Consider the following 19,839-nt stretch of genomic DNA (forward strand, 5'->3'; position numbering starts at 1 on the left):
GGGGGGGGGGTGGCCCTCTCATTACCTGCTTTAGTGTGCCAAATGACAGGCACAGAGGACGAGGTAAGCATGGTGCGGGGAAGTGAAAGGTCTTTCTACCGGGAAAGAATCCCTTCAATGGGAGAAGCCCTTGAGAAACAATCAGCTTTCCTTGTTCTTTGCTAACTTGACCCTATCCCATCACCCAGTGCTGCCACACCACTGAGATAAAAAGAAGCCATAATTTAGGAAGAAATGAATCAAGATGTAAACAGACATCAGACAGCTCACATCCCACAGACCTGTCCCACATGTCTCGTGTCCTAGGGAGGAAGCTGGGCTAGGACCCCCGTAGGCACTGCTGACTTGCAGACTTGGTGGCCCCAATGGTAGGAAATGGGATGATGGAGAACAAAAGAGAAAATAGGACAGATGAGTCAGCTCAGGAGGCTAAGCTACTCCTCATTCTTGCAACTCCTCACTCAACCCATGGAGTCACTTCCACAGTCTGGAATTGTACTTCGAGACACCTGGAAGAGAGATGCCTTTAGACATGCTGGGTTCGAATCCTGAGTCCATGATGGACGAGCAACATGGTTTGGGACAAATGCTGCATCTTCAGCCTCCTCACCTGCACAGCGGGAAGGGCAGTCACACCCACCCAATCAGGTTGTTGGGAGAACTAAGTGAGGTCGTGTGTGATGTGTATTGTAACGTGCTTAGCACCATACCTCGCACAGTCTATGATCAGGGAATGGTAGTTCTCCCAGCCACCTGCCTGTCTCTTCCTTTCTGAGGAGAATTTCCTGGCTGGGGGACTAGAGGCCCGCCTGTGTGAACACTCAACGGGTAAGATCGCTGGGGATTGGCCAGTTCCACGAAAGCTCTGGGTATCCCCATCACATCAACGGTACCAGTTTTATTTTTGGAGACAATGTAAACAATCTGGTCAATTGCTACTGCAATCTTAAAGATAATCTTCCTTAACCATACCTAACCCTAAGCAATTTTACCGCATGGAAAATCTTCAGCGTTAGTACACTGAAGAGGTCTCAAATGAGCATTCGAATGAATACAAGATGAATGAGCCCATGAATATATACGTAAAATGTTAAATGAACATTGAAGACCTGGGGAGGACCATTTTCACATCATAACACTGCATTACCCTGGAAGCCAGCCCTTGGATGAGATGCTCTCCAAAATTTGTACTGCTCTTCCCTCCTCCTTCCTAACGGCCATATCCCCAAAGCAGCATCGCTGATATGGGAAGCCAAGAGCAAAGACTGGTGAAATCAGCAGGTGCCCCCACTGTGTGCCAGATAATTTTGGAGCAGATAAAGTCATTAAGGAAAATTTTAACAATGTATAACCTTTCAGCTTTACTCGGCTAACAGCAGGTAGCTTGCCTTGCAGAAGCATGAGCCTGCACTGAAGTCACCAGCAAGCAGGACTTGACCTTCATTTTCAGTATACGCAGTATTAAATATTCATAATCCACATAACTGTAGCATAAGAAGTAGCTGAGTTTAAACATGAATCAAAGGAATAAATATCTCCCCACAGGTGAGTCATCCTTTCCAAGAATGCCCCTGGAAAAAAATGCAAATACCCAGGGCCTGGAGCCTCTGTCTCTTCCAACTTTCTCTTGAAATTCTAGAAGCAGCAGGAACTGCTGCATTATACAACCCGTGAATCCTGCCCTCACGCTGGCATCGTTGGGTCTTTTTTTTTTCTTATCTATTAGAGAAGAATTACTGTTCCTATGTCAAAGAGAGGAAACAGACAGGGATGGAACCAGCAATGGTGACATTATTACCCACAGGGTGTCTGGGGCACTTTTGACTCGGTTGTACAATTTTTAAAAAATCTTTGCTTCACAGAGTATCAGAGCGTGTGGGAGGAAAGGGTCGGCATAGCGATCAAGAGACATCAGAATTAGGAGCTGGAGTGGCATATGCTTTAAATTGGGCAGAACACCTTTAAAAAGAATGAAGAAGAAACAGTTCTTTTGGGCAATATCTGCGTCCTGTGGCTAATTTAATATCTTTTGAGAGATGGGGTTACTGTGTTTGGAGGGCTTAACGCTTCTCTGTGTCTGTAAGGAATTGACACTTGTGTCTATCCAAAGACTTGGAGGAACAACTCCCTCTGCTTGGGTATTTCTAGAGAGTCTACCGCTGGGATGATGAAGCGTAATTTTAACACAGTTTAATGTAATTCTCTTTGGCTTTCAACTCCAGGAGCTCTGAGCGCAATCTGTCTTAGCTAGATAGCAATCACTCGAGGCTGTGCAAGTGATTCTTCTGTGGCGATCACTCTAGGAAAATTAAGACCCAAAGAAGGGCTCCTCAAATCCTTGAATGAAAAAGAGCTGCTCAGGGACCTATCTTGGCCTAACAACAGGAAAGGAAAGATGTGTAGGAGAGGCTCTTTGGAAATGACTTACCCACTGCCTCTTGATAGTACAATAAGCTTGGAAAGGTTAACAAGATCAGAGAGGCACCAATTATGACACGTATCTGAACTGCCTTCCCTACCTGCTGCCACACAGAAAGGGAATAACCAAACCACCCAGCCTGCCAGCCCATTCGCACAACCTGAATCGGCCTGCCTGACACTGAGCCTGCAGGGCAGACCACCCAAGGGGCTGGGTGCAGAGTCTTACATCTTGAACTTGTGCTGTGGAGCCTTCCCCACCATTGTTGGGGAGGCCAGCGCTGATTAAAATTCACTGAGATAAGCCACCTCACAACAGTGTCTGCCCAATTAAGCTCATACAAAGGGAAAGCCTATAGATTTATTTATTTGACTGATATATTTGAAGGGCATAAATGCTAACAAAAATTGGTCTGAAGAATACTAGGTTTTTCCAGGGAGATAATATAGTGTAACTTCCCAAGAGAAGTTTAAAGCTCTCTTTCCGAGATGCCCAAATGGCCAGCCAAACCACCAGTGTGTCCAACCGATGAGAGTTTGAATGGGAAGATGGATTTTAAGAATTTACATTCAGCTTTCTTACACATTTTCCGTTTGCATCTTATATGTGGATAGAATTTCATTTTCTCTTGTTTACTCTGCTTGATTACAATGTCTCATAGGTTCTTTTTTTATTCTTGGGAATCTATGGACTTGCCATAAAGGTTACTTTACAGATTCTACTTCTTCCCCTTACTTAATGTGCACATGCTTCGCGACTACGCCCAGGAAGATGGAAGACTCCTTGGTATTGGCTGTGCTGATCAGGTTGCCCACAGGACAGAACCTTGGGAGATGGCTATAACCAACCATAGTAATGCAAATGAGAAGTGGAAGGGCTGACAGAAATAAACATAAGGTCTTCTTATAAACCAAGTCTCACTATGCCAAACCACACAGGTCAGTCACAGAGAAGAAAGACTGAGGCTAGGACAGTCCCCAGGGAGAATGGGGACAAGCTTGGTTCCAAGATTATTGACATTTTTGCTGAGAAAAGCGGAAAATAGGACTGACTGCCCATCTTTGGAATAGACTCTTTGCAAGTCCATAAAAGAAACCACAGCCAGAGAGGGCTCCCAATGCTGGCTTTCCCAAGACTTGGCAAAATCATAACAAAACCCGAAGAACACTGCGGTGCTGCAGGGTATCCAGGGAAGGGGCTCTTTGCTTTGGGGAATTCCATTCCTTTCCATCCTCTTAGGTAGAGCGGAGAACACCAGAATCTACAGAACAAAAGACTACCTCTCATAGACACTGTAAAAAAGGACACAATTCAAATCCATCTAACAAGAGCATTTTATTTCTGAGAAATACAGAGGGGTAGAAAGGCTGGGGAAGGGAAAGAAGGTGCCGAGGCATCTCTCCTAACCGATCACCACACTCACCTCCATGTAAGGGTTTGCTCGGCCTGGGGCACACATACTACATGCCCAAACCCATTTCCTGAGCCTGGCATGGAAGTTGACAGGGTATGCACCCCCTGACATGTGAGAACACTCCTCACTCCTGGGAAGAGAATGGAGAAATAAGACCAGGGCTTTAGAAGATCTTTGGTTCCATTCAAATATGATCCAGAATCATTAAGAGTAGATATTTAGAAGAGGCTTACCTTCAATGACATACCAGTTGGAGTTTTCCAGACTTAAGCAGCCCTTCTCTTTCTTGGCCAGGAAGAGCTGATGGAGGGAGCGTGTAGAATCTTGTCTCCTGGAGGACTTTGAAAGGACCCTCCACCTGAGGTGGATGAGGGCAGTCCAGCCTTGTGCATGAGGTCAGGCTGAAGGATCTCTGATATTCTCAGACTTGGCTGATTCCCAGAGGTAAGTGATTAAAGGGATGCTTTCTTTATTTTCCCTGACAGGGCATTTTGGCCTCAGCACCCAATTGCACAAAATCCTTTGGATGGTGACCAGATGCCTCTGAGAAATTCGGAATTTAGGCGTGCATGAAATTACTACCATCCTGAGCCACAGAAAAAGAGCACTAAGCTCAGAATCCAGGCACACCAGGGTCTGTGCCAACAAGGACACAAAGCAGGTTCCTGGAATCAAACTCTAGTAGGTAGCCATACCACGGATAGAGTTCAAAGGGTGAAAACACTCTCACAGTGGACAATGAAGGCAAAGAGTTCAAGTTCATGTCACCACAGAAAGGCGCACCAGACCAGCTCGGCTCCAGCTTCCCAGATGCTGTCAGCCTCAAGCTTGCAATAGAATAGTTGGAACAAATGAGGTACCCTGGGGTGACACCTGTAGGAACCCGGGCAGAGTGGGCCACCACCTAGCAGTTCTGCTCAATGACCTCTTCTGCCTCCTATAAAGTCTTAAACGCTGTCACAAGACCCCACGTCAGGCTCACCCTAGGGTACCAGTTCACTCAGCTCACACCCCAGGGGTCTGCATGAATGTCCGCTCTAGGAAATCCTAGATGGCCGGAGGCCTGCACCTCTGGGAGTCGCCATGAACTCCTCCATCCCATCTGTTACCTTCACAAGTCAAGAAGCACCAACGAGCGATGCTCCCACAGAATATTCTGCTTGATAGCGGCAAAGGACAGAGCCATGCTTCCTAATCTGAACTCCGATAAGATTAAAGCATCAGAAACCCTAATGAGATGAGGACCTTACATCCATGGCAAGAATGGCTCAGGCCCATGTTGGCTGGATACTTGGAACCCTCCCAGTGGTTGGACACTCATACCAAAGCCCTCTTAACCTCTCGACATCTTTAGTATAAATACTTCAACAGGACACAGCTCTTTCAAAATAAATAATACCCAGCAAAAAGGCTTACCCTCAGGTACCTCTCCCTCCCCCTTGTGCCAGCAGAATCAAAGTAACCTTCCTTGTGTAAGCTTATTTTCCCCTTCAGAAAACCAACACAGAGTTGCCCTGCCTTCCTTTTACAGCCTTCTAAATTTTGGTGTTAAAGTAAATCAATTGATCAATGCAGAGGCTCATGATTGTTTTAGCAAAGAGGGCAAGACAACGTATTTGAATACTCACTTTGACGAATCTATGAAGTATATTACAAGTGCACCAATGCTGAGAGCAAAGACTAAGACAACCTGCAAAAGAAGAGGAATATGTCATCACTTAAGAGCCAACACCGAGAAGCTTTGTGTTTGGTTTTTGGGGTTTTTGTTTTTTGGTTTTTTTAATTTTATTTTATTATGTTATGTTAATCACCATACATTACATCATTAATTTTTGATGTAGTGTTCCATGATTCATTGTTTGCGTATAACACCCAGTGCTCCATGCAGAACGTGCCCTCTTTAATACCCACCACCAGGCTAACCCATCCCCCCACCCCCTCCCCTCTAGAACCCTCAGTTTGTTTCTCAGAGTCCATAGTCTCTCATGGTTCATCTCCCCCTCTGATTTTTTTGACACATGCGGCAGCAGCTGGGAAGCAGGGTTCCGACTGTTTTCTGGGGCCAGCTTGGGAATCTCAGCCCCCTGGAGGTCCCCACAGGATGCCCTGATGTGGCCTCCGCACCTTGCAGTGGGCAGCAACCTCAGTGCTGGCCAACAGGGGTCAGGCCAGACTCTTGTATCTGTGGCGCTGGGTCTCATCTTGCCCTATCATCAACAGCGTCTAGCTTCTCTGCAACTGAAGTCAGCACTCTCCAGTGGGAAGGGCAGGTAAACATTTAGGGTAATACAATGGGTCATATTATGTGCAACCTCGGCCCAGAGGAACTCAAATATGGGAATATCAATTTTTCACAGCTCTGCTAAGATACCACTTACATACCATAGAATTCACCCATTTTAAGTGTACGATTCAATGACTTCAAGTGACCTGACCGAGTGGTACAGCCATTCCTGTCATCTAGTTTCGAACATTTTCGTCAATCCCAGTAAGACCCCTCACACCCATGAACAGTTAATCCCTGCTCCTGCCCCCAGCCCTAGGCAACCCCTGATTTACTTCCTGTCTCCAGGCAAGAACCATCAATTTGAAAAGCACAAATTTGCTGCTTGTACAAATGTGTGTGTGTGTGTGTGTGTGTGTGCATGTGCGCACGTGTGTGTGCCTGTGTAGTTACAACACTTCTCAAGTATTCTGGAAATGGTTTAGGTGAGGAAAGCCAAATTCGGTAACCAGCTACACGAGAATCCTAGTTCATCTTTACACTCTTCACTCAAAATTAATCGCCATTGATATAAAAGACAGTCTAGCACATCCTCCAAAGGATACCTGTCACACTGAAGCCCATCCAGTGCATATGTCGCAGCTGAGGCTGACACCGACACTCTCCATTCTAGTTTGTTTATTTAGGCTTTCACAGAGGAGACCAGTAGGGCAACTAAATGGATGCTCAGAAATAAGAAAGATGCAAAGATTGGAAACAAAAGTAAACACCACTGCCAAACACACCACCAACAAATACCTTTCAGACACGCTAATATCCGAAAGGGACTTTGGATGAAAAGAAGTGTCAGTCTCCTCAGAGTATCTACATATTGCCATCCCTCTGACATCAGCTGGTGGAGAGAGATGAATCCCAACTTATGTAATGACTGGGCACGGTCAAGCTGTGTGTGTGTGTGTGTGTGTGTGTGTGTGTGAGAGAGAGAGAGAGACAGACAGAGAGAAAGGATCACACACACATATCTGTATTGTGTGTGTGCACCACAGTGGTGGAGGGGAAATGAAATCTGCATATGGTATTCACTGAAAACATTGCAGAACCCCATGGAGCTACTGGACAGACAGCCAACCACACAGTAAACAGTGACAAACAGCCCGACATTGCAGAAGGAAGACACAGCCTCATAGCACCTGACAAACTAGCCTTATGAAAGGAAGTGGTAAAACAGTACACCACTGGGGCTTATTTAATTCTTCCATTTTGTCTCAAAAACTAAACCACGCTGCAGCTGAATCCAAGGTAACACTGCAGTCTGCTGGCAATCACCATCTCTTCAGTGCTAATCCCCTTGGCAAGCTCACCCCAGGCTCTCCCCTCACATTCACTCATTCATTCTTTGCAAAGTCATCCACAAAAACAAACAAAAACATAAACAAGCCTCGGCTTTTCCCTCTATTATCTGAATGAGGCAGCAAAACAAATAGCTTAAGATTAACTTTGATCTGGTTGCTATTTCTGAGACATAAGCAGTTAGATCCTGGCCCCGACCTCATTCTCAAAATGCTGCAAAGAGAAGGGGCGTGGCCAGGACACAGGGGAAGAACCTCTTCTTCATTCATAAACAGCTGACCCAAGACTAATCTCTGTCAGCTGGGTGTGTGTGTGTGTGTGTGTGTGTGTGTGTGTGTGTGTGTGTGTGTGCGCGCGGGCTGAGCTTTGGTCAGAGCTGGCTATACAGGCCAATGAGGGGAGGGGAGGGGAGGGGAGGGCAGGGACACAGGGGAGAGGGGAGGAAAGAGGATAGAAGCCCTTGCAAATGGCATCTACATCATTATGAAACAAGCTCAGAATCTAAGCTCTCCTGCAATGGTGAGGATTTCCCAGCACTGGGGGGCCAGACGAAGTAGCTGACACTAATTTGTCCCAGCTGCCTTCACTCGGCCTCTGTGATGGGGAATAATGTGCAGCTTATTTAAGCAAATCAGCCAGTGACAGGAGGGGAGGACTCCTGCTAGCTTCTTAAGATGCAAACTCAAATATCAGCATCTCTCTGATAGGGTAAGGGAGGGAAGAAATCCAAGAGGAAAATGACCTCCAAGAGCTGAAGATCCTGATGAGTGAACCTGTTCTTGGGTCCCCATGTTCAGCCGGAAGGCTTACTCTTGAGGAGGTACAGGGTGCCCAAACTGTTCCACCCACCTGCCTCCAGGGCTGAATGATCAATGGGGAGGGGACCAGCTTCTCAGGATTAAGGCAACTGTGCATGTGATTTTTAAACTTGCTAAATGGCCCTTTATCATGTCAGGCTTGATTACATTGTCAACCTGGATCCAGGTGCTGCAGAAAATGGATCAACCCTTTGGATTACGCCATGAAAATAGGAGTCCAACGGACTCATCTTCTACGGGGCCCTGGCAAAGGACTAGCAAGTGCTCGCTCTCTCTCCATCTCTTATCTCTCTCTCTCTCTCTCTGATAATCCCCCACTGTCTGAGAAATCTTCTCTAAATATGAAAAAATTCAGTCCAACTACACAAAATGGTTAGATTTTTAGCCTAAATGCTAATGGTTATGTTACAGAGCACCCCCAAATAATTATCTAAGTATTTATTTCACATCTGCTATACTCGAAGCCCTAGGAAACATGGAAAAAGTCCACTTGGAGTCATGAAATATACTTCTTTGTGGAGTAATCCTTACATAGTAATCAATGTTATGTTATGCAATTAGTGCTCAATTGTATGGCATAGGTATAGTCAATCTGTAATAAGGTATTGACTAGGTAGAGATATAAATGGGAGAAGTTGGGGATGGGCAGGAACCATAGGGGCTCTTGTCTCAACATGCTCTTTGTTCTCAGTGTCCCTTCTTCCTACCTGTAATGGCTACTCCAGCATTCCTTCAGTAAGGGGGAAGCCAATGGGAGTCCTTCCATGTGCCTCGATAGTCCCAGGGATAAAAGGCACTGAAGCCCAAGGGACATGGTAAAATGAGGCCAAGAGAAGCAGAATACCCGAGATGGAGAAACGCTAGCCCTCCAGCAGCGGAGGCACAGAAGACGTCTTACAATAACCAAGCACTTTACAAAGTGCTGTCGCAAACAAGACCTTGTAAACACAGTCTGACATATGGGACAGTATGAGCATTCCCTCTCGCAGCACACTGTGCGCTGACCTCTGCCAGAGCCTTTCCAGCTTTTCACAGGCTGGGGTCACCACCAGATCACTGCGGCTACCTGGGACAGTGCGAACTGCCATATTCTTAGCTTGACTGAAAATACCTACAAGCTATGTGGTGATACCAAGTACTGAGCGATATTTACGGAGGTGCCAGATACCTAACAAAAGTGATTTCATTAATGTCATTGAAACAAGGGTACTCTTGAGTTATCTGTTCTCAGAAATGCAAGATCAAACACAACATGTGTTTGCACAGAAGAATGCCAGGAACACAGACACACAGACACACACACTGCATTAAAACAAACAAACAAACAACTCTGTCCATAACACTTGGCACCAGGAGCCTGATGATAAGTGGAGAACAGAGAGGGGAGATCCACAGATATCTTCATGATGGACATTCCAGCAGGCCCTGAAGATCTCTCAAATGTCTCAGAAAGTTCATAAAAATGGGAAGCAAGATGGCAAAGCACAGAATATCCCCCATCAGGTCACTGAAGATCTTTAAGGAAAGGACAGTCCCAGTGAGATGAACACAGAATGAATGAATCAGGAAGGTGGGCTCTTAGACACACTGCCTGTTCTAGAAACTGGTTTCAAGTTGTTGAGTTTGACCCAAGTGCTTTCAATAGACACAAGTCATGAGTCTGTGAGGGCCTCCAGGCACTGATTGGAGCAGAGGCTCAGAAAGGCAGCTCCCCCACAACCCCATCACTTGAGTGGCACTTCTTAAAAAACAGAGATGCCCTCATCCTGCCCTGGAACCAGAGAATGGCCAGCTGGGGGGAAGGGGAAGCTGGGCACCTCTATTTTTCACAAGCTCCTCCAGTGAATCTGATATATGGCCAAGAATGGGAGTCACTGAATTAAAGCCATTAGGGGAAACCACTTAGCTCAAGTCAGAGATTAATTTACAAATGTCACCTTAACAATTAGCCCATTAGAACATATGTATGAGGCCTGTAGGCTTTGAGAATCGTGCTAGGAGGACTCTAGAAAGTACAGAGAGGAGGATGAATTAATTCTCTCCTGAGCAGGTTATATATACATTCTGCTCAGCTCACAGCAGAACAAATGACCCTAATTAATGATTCCACATGTTTGATTGGGGCCTAGCCAGCTATTGGCAGCAGCGACCCCTCCGAAAATGGACTATTTTCTGCATATAATCCCAAAGGCACATCATTATTTTTTTTATTGAGGTATAATTTATATACAATAAAATTCACTATATAAAAAACAATAGACATGAGAACTCCCAAGGCAAAACAATGTGGGGACGTTTTGTTTATGAGTGACAACATCGTTCCAGCATCCAAATTAAAATGTTTGGTCTGGTGAATTTAACAACTCCGACAGACATTTATTGAACTCCTACGTGCAAAGCCCAAAGGGAGAGAGGAGGAAATAGAAAACGAACAGAGCAAAGTCAGGCCTGGTCTTTGCCCTCAACAAGCATGGAATCCAGAATTTGAAATTACTCAGGAGTCCCCTGTGGCTTTGATAAATGCCACACGTATGAACGGACACTTCTGGGATGTCCAAGGAAGGAGAGGACCCAGAAGTAACACCGCCACCACCACAGACCCCCAAAGTGGAAGGGGAAGGGGAGGCTGGAAAACCCAGGGAGAAGAAAGGAAATCCCTCACACCCCTGCTCCACCTGTCTGCTGCAGGGCAGGGCAGGCACTAGGCGCATCGGCAGAGAGACTCGTGGCAAAGGGGGCACGGGCCCGTCTGGGTTTGAATCCCGACTCTGCCCCAGTAAGCAGTACACTCTTGAGCACATCCCTTCCCACCTTCAGGACTCCGCTTCCTGATCTGTGAAATGGGGCATTGGAATAGATGAGCATCAGATCAGGACCTCAGTAAGTTATCGCCCAAGGCAAAAGAACTCAGAACTTTTGGCTTGAGAAGGCAGCGCTCTTTGATGCCAAGGGGATACCATTTGTGCAGAATTGTAATTCAGCATGATGGCCGTTATGTGTTCACTAATCTGTGTCAGAGGGGCTTGTTTCTTCAAGATAATCATAAGCGGGAATCCTACGGACACTCGGATTCATAGTTTCGTGTGTCCTGTAGCACAATCAATTGCTCATTGCAGCCTGCCATCCCACAAAACTACAACACAACCTAGAGGGGCCGCTGACTGGCCCTCTCCTGGCTCTGTGCCTCATTCTGTTATTGCTATAGGGAATTGTGGGGGGGGGGGTCTCACTCAGTCTCCTTTCCTCCTGCCCCTGTGAATCTTTGAAAACCCACGTTTCTGTAGGTTTTGCCCAGAGAAGCTCACACTCTGAGTATCAGTGTTTTCTTAAGGGGAAAAACAGAAAAGATATTTTTTTCTTCCCGATATGGCCAGTATATTCATGTTTTCCTCGCCCTTCAACTACTCTCAATAAGTCTTGCTACCAAGAAAGGTATTTTTGTTATCCTAAATAACAAAAGATTTGTAAAATATAAAACCAATATTTTGACAGTGCCATTTAAACATCCAAAGGTCCCCTAAGTTTCCAAAATAACATTCTGGCACATTACTTTTGACTTAAGTGCTTACACAAAAATGCTGCAAGTTGATTCACTGAAAGCCAAGACTCCAAACAACAGTTTAAGTACAGATGTATTCAAGGTGAAAGAAAGGAAGAATAAAGAAGTGCTTTCAGTAGTCAGTATTTAGAATTATAAAATACATGGGACTTCCAGATAAGAGTAAAATCGTGCCTTATTCAAATGCCAGCATCAGGGAGAGTAGAAAAGGTAAGGATTCAGTTGGATGGCAGGAGCCTCAAGAGAAAAGGTTTTGTACCAAGATGGAAGAGGCTATGGAGGCCCAGAGTGTCCAGGAGTCCCTGGGCTATAAAGAAACAAGCCACCTACGGAGAAGTGAGGGAAACTATGTCTCAATGAAAGACAGGTTCAATTTGAGGTGATAGATATCAGGAGTGCTATATGAAGAAGTTGAGAATTTAAATTAGGATCAGGACTGGGGATGTGTGGAAACAAAGTGAAGTACATGTCATAAGGAAGTGAGGCACAAAATAATGTAAATATAAATGTATAAGTAATGCATGAATACACGCACACACACACCGCAAGGGACACAGAGATAAACTGATACTTCACTAATTAATCACAAATACTGGGTCTCTAGCAATATTTATTAACCAACTACATTCCTAGCATGTGTCTCTGTCCATTTCCAAATTAGGTAACTTCAAAATGACTATAGATAAAAACTGGAAAATAATAGGGTTCCTTCTTAATGTAAGCTACTAAGAACAATTTTATTGTAAATCACACATCTGCTGGCAAATAGACAAATTAGGCACAATAATGAGCTTTTTACAGAGGGCAGAGTTTGACTAATATGGAATAGATATAAAGGATCCTTCTCTCTCTTTTTTTTTTTCCCCAAAGAAGAATTGGGGGCATAATTATACGTCAGTTGCCCAATCTCTTCCCTCCTGAGGGACCATGTTGATATAACACCAGGGCACAAGTTGTGTGAATTTCTGCAGGCCAGTGTTTCCCTACTGCCATGCAGACGTCAACGGTGTTACATCTTGGGTTTTGTTGACATGCTCATTTCATTTTGCACAACACAAAAATGCAGAAGAGTTAAATGTGCTCCTCTAAAGGCCTCAATTTATTATAACTAAAAACAAGAAACTGAAGTAGATGGAAAGCAATTGTAACACTGAGTAAGAAAACTTTCCCTAAAACCTGTGACCTGCCTGGGAATCGAGGTTTAATGACACTGAAATCTTATATCATGGCATCATAAAACTTAAAAGGCTGATTTTCTCATATTTTTACCAACAGCATTAAACTGGTGCATTGGCAAGCAAGATAAAAGCCTTCCATTCTAGGACTAAAGTTTGAGAGACCTTTCCTGTCCAATTACTGAAAAATCTAGGGGAAAAATTTCCATCTGCCGGTAGAGCTTCCAAGTTTGCAGCCAATGAGCTTTTGGGGAAATTGTCTGACTTAAGTGCATTTGGGTCTGGCCAACTGGATTTTTAATTTAATTAGATTCATAAGATGAGAAAATTTCTGTAGAACTGTCCAGTCACCAGTTGCCACTTACCATCACCAAGGAGTAAATTTATGGCCATCTTTACCCTCCTTCTCAAACTTTGCCATTCTTATAGTATATTGAAGGCAAAAATGGAAGTGAAAGCAGGGATTCAAACAGATACTTGTACACCCAAGTTCATAAGCAGCTTTGGAGGCAACCCACATGTCCATTGATAGATGAACCGATAAACAAAATGTGGTCTATATGTACAATGGAATACTAGCCTTGAAAAGGAAAAAAAGTTCTGATACATGCTACCACACGGGTGAACCTTGGCGATATTACGTTAAGTAAAATAAGCCAGACACAAAAGGACCATTATGCATGGTTTCACTTGCATGCAGAACCTTGAGAAGTCAAGTTCACAGAGACACAAAGTAGAATGGTGGTAGCCGGGGCCTGGGGGGGAGGCGGGAATACGGGATTATTGTTTAATATGTATAGAGTTTCTGTTTAGATTGATCAAAAAGTTCTGGAGATGGATAGCAGTGATGGTTGTACAATATTGTGAAGGTACTTAAGCTACTGAACTATATACTTACAGATGAATAAAATGGCAAATCTTACATGAAGCTAATCAATAAAAAAATAGAAGGAAAATTCTGAGAATCTGCAAGCAGAATCTAACAGTATATTTAAACTTCAAAACTCAAACATAATCATCTTTCCAGAGGGATACTAATATCTCTCCTCTCAATGGCAGTGGGAACTTCTAAGAAAGTTATACTACATACAGGTGACTCTTGCCTCTCTGGGAGGTTCGATCTTATTCCTCAGTAAGCTGGAATTTCCCCCTTGGTTCCAGAATCTATCCCCTATTTAACCACAGAGAACTTACATGGGTCCTCACCTTCCCCTCCCACCTTCAGCCTCATCTATTACTGATACATGAAGAAGACTATGAATTTCTCAGGGACTAGGGTTTCCTTTTTTGTTTGTTTAAATTCAATTAATTAACATATAATGTATTATTTGTTTCAGGGGGGATCAGGGTTTCTGACTAGAGCCAGAACCTATTATGTCTTTTGGTAACTGTGGCTAAAGTCCCAGATATGACAGGGATTTTTAAAAGAATGTACCTTCTACCACAATTAAAAAGAGAAGAAAAGAAAAGAATGTATGTCTTTGGCTTATAACACTTTTAAAACATGTAACAATGTCCCCTAGAAGATAATGTCATGGACACAAGACATTTGGTCCCTAAGGTCTAAACTTCAAGGCCAAGCTACAGCAATGACTCAGTTACAGCCACTTAGTGGACCTTAAAATCACCCCTAGAACAACCTAAATTTCCATCTTTTACAATAATCATTTTGCCACCCAAAGTGTTGCTTTTAAAAAAGGATTGTCGTGCAACCTGGAAAGCAGGGCCACCAAAAGCCCTCCACATCAAGATGATAAACAATCATTCAAAACATTGACACCAATACTGACCAAGCTTCAAAATCAGTGCCCCGCCCCACGCCAGGCTTGACCATGAAGGCGCACGTTCATGTACTTGGTTCCCAAAGCACCACACTGTTTCCTCTTTTGTAGACCCAACAGCTGACCATGACAAAGGGGTTGCCCTTGGCAAATGCCATCTAGATAAGAATGAAACTCTCAAGCCCCCTGTACTAAGGTTTATGGTGGGTTGAGATCCAAGTCTCCAAAGAGAAGGTACTAGCTTGTCCACTTTTGACATCTCTCCCTCCTTCCCTCACCTCAGAGAAAAAAAAATTTTGAATTTACTCTGGTATTCTTACAAACAAGCTGCCTTTCCTGAAGGAAGTCGAAATCTTCATGAGATAGCATTCCTCATGCTCACACATCCCCACCCCAACATCATGGAAAATCAGAAGGCAAGGGTCAGTGGCACACATCTCAACCCGTGTAATTACGGTTGTCCTCAATGGGGGTGGATGCCCCACCCAACACTGCATGGCTGTTCATTTAGAAAGGCTGGACCACAGCCCCAGCTGCCGCCCCACCTCCTGCCACATCTTACCCCGTGGTGTGGTGATGACCAGATGCTAATAATGCCTCACAGCCTAACTGCAGCTCTGGCTCACTGGAGACCAAGTCAGAAACCTGCAAGCTCCACTTGCATGGGGCACGTGTTAGGGGTGGAGGGATGGGAGCCCGGTCGGGTAACACAGCTTCCTGCCTCTCTAGACCTCTCGCTTACTTTGGAAACAGAACAGGAGAAAGAGGATTGTCTGTGTAATGCTACTTGTTGTCTTTCAAAGCCATTTAAAAAGAGGAAGAGCACGTGTATGATGTTCAGGCCTCCTCTCTACAGGCAGACCAGGCACACAGGCTGTCTTCAGCAAGGCAGGAGCCAGAAAACATGGGAATAATTTTGTATTTCCTATTTTTAAAAGCTTTGACACAGCTATTGAGGAGACATCAGAACCGAGGTGGATATCCTTAAGTCTTTGTATGGGTTTTCCAAGTTTTCAATTTATATGTGGGGGAGAACCATCACCTTCTCAGGGTTCCGGGGCTCTTGTCATAATCCGGCTGTGTATTTCAGCACAGCGCCAACCTGATCACTGAAATCCCCTCCCTGTCCACTCCATTATAAGATCTCTATGCACAAGAATTCATTCCTCTGAACTCCCCACACCATCCCACAGCTACCCATTCATTCATTCATCACATGCAGTTGCCAAGTGCCCACTACAGGCTCAGGGTTGAGCTGGCACGGGATCCAGAGTAGGAAAGAATGGTCCTGCTTTAGAGAACTTGAACTCTAGTTTTGATTCTTGTGCAAAGGAGGATGACAGATGCCAAGATGAGGTTCCCAGCATCAAAAGCCTTTCCAGACATTTATGCCGTAGTCTCACAGTGGTTGTCAACATGAGTATGGATCGGAACTTATCCATAGGGCATGTTAAAACACATATTGCTGAACCTCATCCCAGAGATGCCAATTCAATAAGGCTGGGGTAGCCTGAGAATTTGCATCTCTAACAACCTCTAGGCGAAGCTGATGTTGCTGGTTCAGGGACCATATTTTGAGAATCACTGCTTTAAGCCATCAGAAAAAATTTTAATCCTTTCAAGATATGCTGCCTTCTTTGAGTATGGGTGTAAAAACATTTTAAATTGGTTGTTTTGGGTCCATGCTATTTGGACAAAATTCCCTTAAAATATCTATAAATTTTGAAGGCTTCCAAAAGGGAGAAAACTGGCCAGAACTCTATCTTGAAATATTACTCAAAATCATTTTCATATGCTAGTTCAATGTGCTAGACAATGCCAGCCAACATGTTTTGGGTTTGTTTTTAATTAAGTTGATATATCTTCTCCATAGAAAGGTATGTCATGAATTTAGATATGTCACCACTGCTAATAAAACTATTAAAATCCCCATTTTTTTTTTTTTTTGACAGAGACAGACACAGCGAGAGAGGGAACACAAGCAGGGGGAGTAGGAGAGGGAGAAGCACGCTCCCCGCTGAGCAGGGAGCCCGACGTGGGGGTCCCGACGTAGGGCTTGATCCCAGGACCCTGGGACCATGACCTGAGCCAAAGGCAGACGCTTAACAACTGAGCCACCCAGGCGCCTGAAATCGCCCATTTCTGATATGTGAGCTTAGATATCTGAAGACATACTTCAACTAAGATTTGTAACGGTGTGGCTGAGAAGACTGGTTTCCAAAGAAAGTAATCAAAAAGTACCACAAATGGAAAATGGGAGCTCATCGATAAACTATTTCCTTTCTTGTTGGAAAAAAGCAGTGCTAAAGAACAGTTGTCCACAAGGCTTCCAAAATCAAAGGAACCAAAAATCATGCTTCTGCCCATTTTTCCCAGACATGTCTAAGACAGAGGAAAGACAGACCAACTCCCTTGGTTCAAGCTCCACCCCCCTGCCAGAAATTTCTGGCACTAATTTGGCTTCCCTGTGTGCTCTGGGCTGACCGACCTTCCTAAGAATGCAGGTCTACTTGACATGTTCTCTCCAAAAGCAGCCAGTTATCATTTTTAAGCTGCAATTCTAAATGTTGTTTTAAATGCCATTTCAACTACACAGGGTGGCTGGATTTTTTTAAAGTCTTGTTTCTTTTTCCTTTCTTCCATTTCATTCCTTCCTTTCTTTGTTCTTTTAATCCATGATAGCAAAGCTACTTCCTGAATTTTATGTTATGAGGTTGTCAGTGTCCCCCAAACCTTTACCTAGTGGAACCCTGGAGTTCCATCAGCTTTTTCGGAGTTCCTTGGTGAAGAAGCATCAAGGCTGGAAGGTTTTCTTGGATAGCTATGATGGTAGGACCACCCCCCCGCAAAATGGGGACAAAAAAGGTAAGCACTGACCCCACTTGCCCCCCAAACCATAAGCAACCCTCTCTCCCATCCCCAAGGAAATAGCATGTTTACTGCTTTATGTATACACGATTGGCATAATTTCCAGTGTTATACCCCATAATGGAAAATTCTTTTATGAAGTCTAAATTTAACAGTGAGAATCATTAGAGATTACTTCCTTTGAATTTTACATTAGCCTTCTTCCTTGGCCCTTTTAAAAAACACAAGGGATGACAAAAAAAAAAATCCATACGAAGTTGTTAATGATTTGATATAGTGATGTTGACATCACAGTATACCTGCGATCTATTGGGGCTGTTTGTCAAAAATTCTGTTTTTGTTAAATATTTATTTAAAATTTTCCAAATATTCTGATTCCAAATGCTTGAGAGATGACTCAGAACTCTGCATTTTCAACAAGTACACCGTACCCTTTCTCCCTGTAATTCTTTTTTTTTTTTTTTTAATTTTATTTATTTATTTGAGAGAGAGAGACAGCACAAGCATGGGGAGTGGCAGAGGGAGAGGGAGAAGCAGGCTCCTTGTTCAGCAGGGAGCCCGATGTGGGGCTCGATCCCAGGACCCCAGGATCATGACCTGAGCTGAAGGCAGACGCTTAACGACTGAGCCACCCAGGCGCCCCATCTCCCTGTAATTCTGACACATTTGGAGAAACATCCACTTAATGCATTGGTTCCCTTATGAAAAGGAGAACTTTAAAGTTTCTAAAAGATTTTACAACCCAGATCACCAAGTTACACCCCACAGCAATGACACCAGCATCTCTGGGAGGTAGGACAAGGCATCAGCATTTGTCTGCTCTATTAGAACATAAAGTTCCTCAGCTAATTCCAATGTGCAGCCTGAGTAAAAGCACTCACTGCGTGTATATGAAAATTGTAGTCACCTGAGCAGTGGGTGGGAAGAATATTAAGGCAGAGCGAAGTGGAGTGTGCAACAAGAGTCAGGAGGCTGGGCAGATGGAAGCCCCACACAGTCAGGGCTCTGCATTGGCAAGAGGAGAAACCACCTAGTTCCTCCAAATCTCCACTTGAGTGATTCCAGAAGAACAGTCCTCAGTGAACTCAGTCTCACTGAGGAGCCCCACCTCTCTCACACACACCCACCACCCTCCTTGACACCAAGGCTGACGGGGAGGTGGCTGCATGCCAGACCTCTGGGGGACACAGATGGCACGTGGGACTGGGCCTGAGCCGGAGGCCCGCACTGAATGGGCCATCTGCCGCCGCCTGGATTTCAGTAGCCCGGGTGTCTTGGCAGGTGATTTTCCTGCAAGCAAAGCCACCTGACCCCCTGCGCCCTGGCACCTCTGGGTCCAGGTGCAGGGTTTGGCCCTCACATGAGGGGATGGGTGGACAACTGCTTCCTGCCGGAACCAACCACATCCAACCACTGGAGATGAACATCTGGGTCAGGCTACCAGGTAAGCTACCCAGACCAGGAGAGGGTAAGGGGAATCTAGAATGGATAGAAAAGGAGGGAAATGATGAACAGCCTGTGGTCTCAAGACTACCTACAGCAAAGGAGACCAATCTTACTCTTCCAAGTTGCAGGCCTCAGGCCTTGCCAAGAAACAGGCAAGAGTAGAACAGCATGAGTAGGATCTGGTTCAAAGATCCCTCAACTCCAACCAAGTCCTCATCTTTTTTAGCAAAATGGGGGTTATGTGCAATGTATGAGTTCCCACAAACGTCTGTCTCACGGTACTCCATCTGCAAAACCTATATCACAACAGCTCACATTGGTCCCTGGGAACAGGAATGAAGAGGCGAGGGCCCAGGGGTCCACAGAGAACTGGTCATCAGGACGATGGCACAGTGTCCACCAAAAACACAATAGGTACTTCTCCTTTGACCAAGCACCCTATCCAGTAGCCTGAGGGTGAACTTCAAGCCAGCAGCATCCAACAGAAATAGAACTCAAGCTACATCTGTCATTTAAATTGCCTAGTACCCACATAATAAACAAATAAAAAATAAGCAGTATTTACGTTTCAGATATTTCACATGTAACCCCATATGTGCAAAATACATTTTACATCAACATGCAATTCATATCGAAAGTTATTGAGGGGCTATAGAAACAACCTGTGTGCACCCACCACACCTCCTACAATACAACAGTGTCTTACGTGACCCAACAGTTGTGGCATTTAGTGAAAATGACTCCTAGGGAAACAACACAATTGTGTTTAACAGAAAAATATCTTA

General features: G+C 44.6%; 1 protein-coding gene across 27 annotated transcripts in view; it reads right to left on the reverse strand.

Annotated features, from left to right (window-relative positions):
- The window catches only part of KCNMA1 (potassium calcium-activated channel subfamily M alpha 1), a 715,944-nt gene that overhangs the window by 350,168 nt on the left and 345,937 nt on the right, over positions 1-19,839 (reverse strand). For 26 of the 27 annotated variants that reach the window (XM_032423695.1, XM_032423687.1, XM_032423686.1 and 23 more), the window contains exon 3: positions 5,462-5,523. In XM_032423695.1, coding sequence (XP_032279586.1) covers positions 5,462-5,523 — 62 coding nt within the window. The other variant, XM_032423697.1, reaches the window with a different exon arrangement.

The sequence above is a fragment of the Phoca vitulina genome, unplaced genomic scaffold (assembly GCF_004348235.1).
Source record: "Phoca vitulina isolate PV1807 unplaced genomic scaffold, GSC_HSeal_1.0 scaffold29, whole genome shotgun sequence".
In the NCBI taxonomy this organism is placed as follows: Eukaryota; Metazoa; Chordata; class Mammalia; order Carnivora; family Phocidae; genus Phoca; species Phoca vitulina.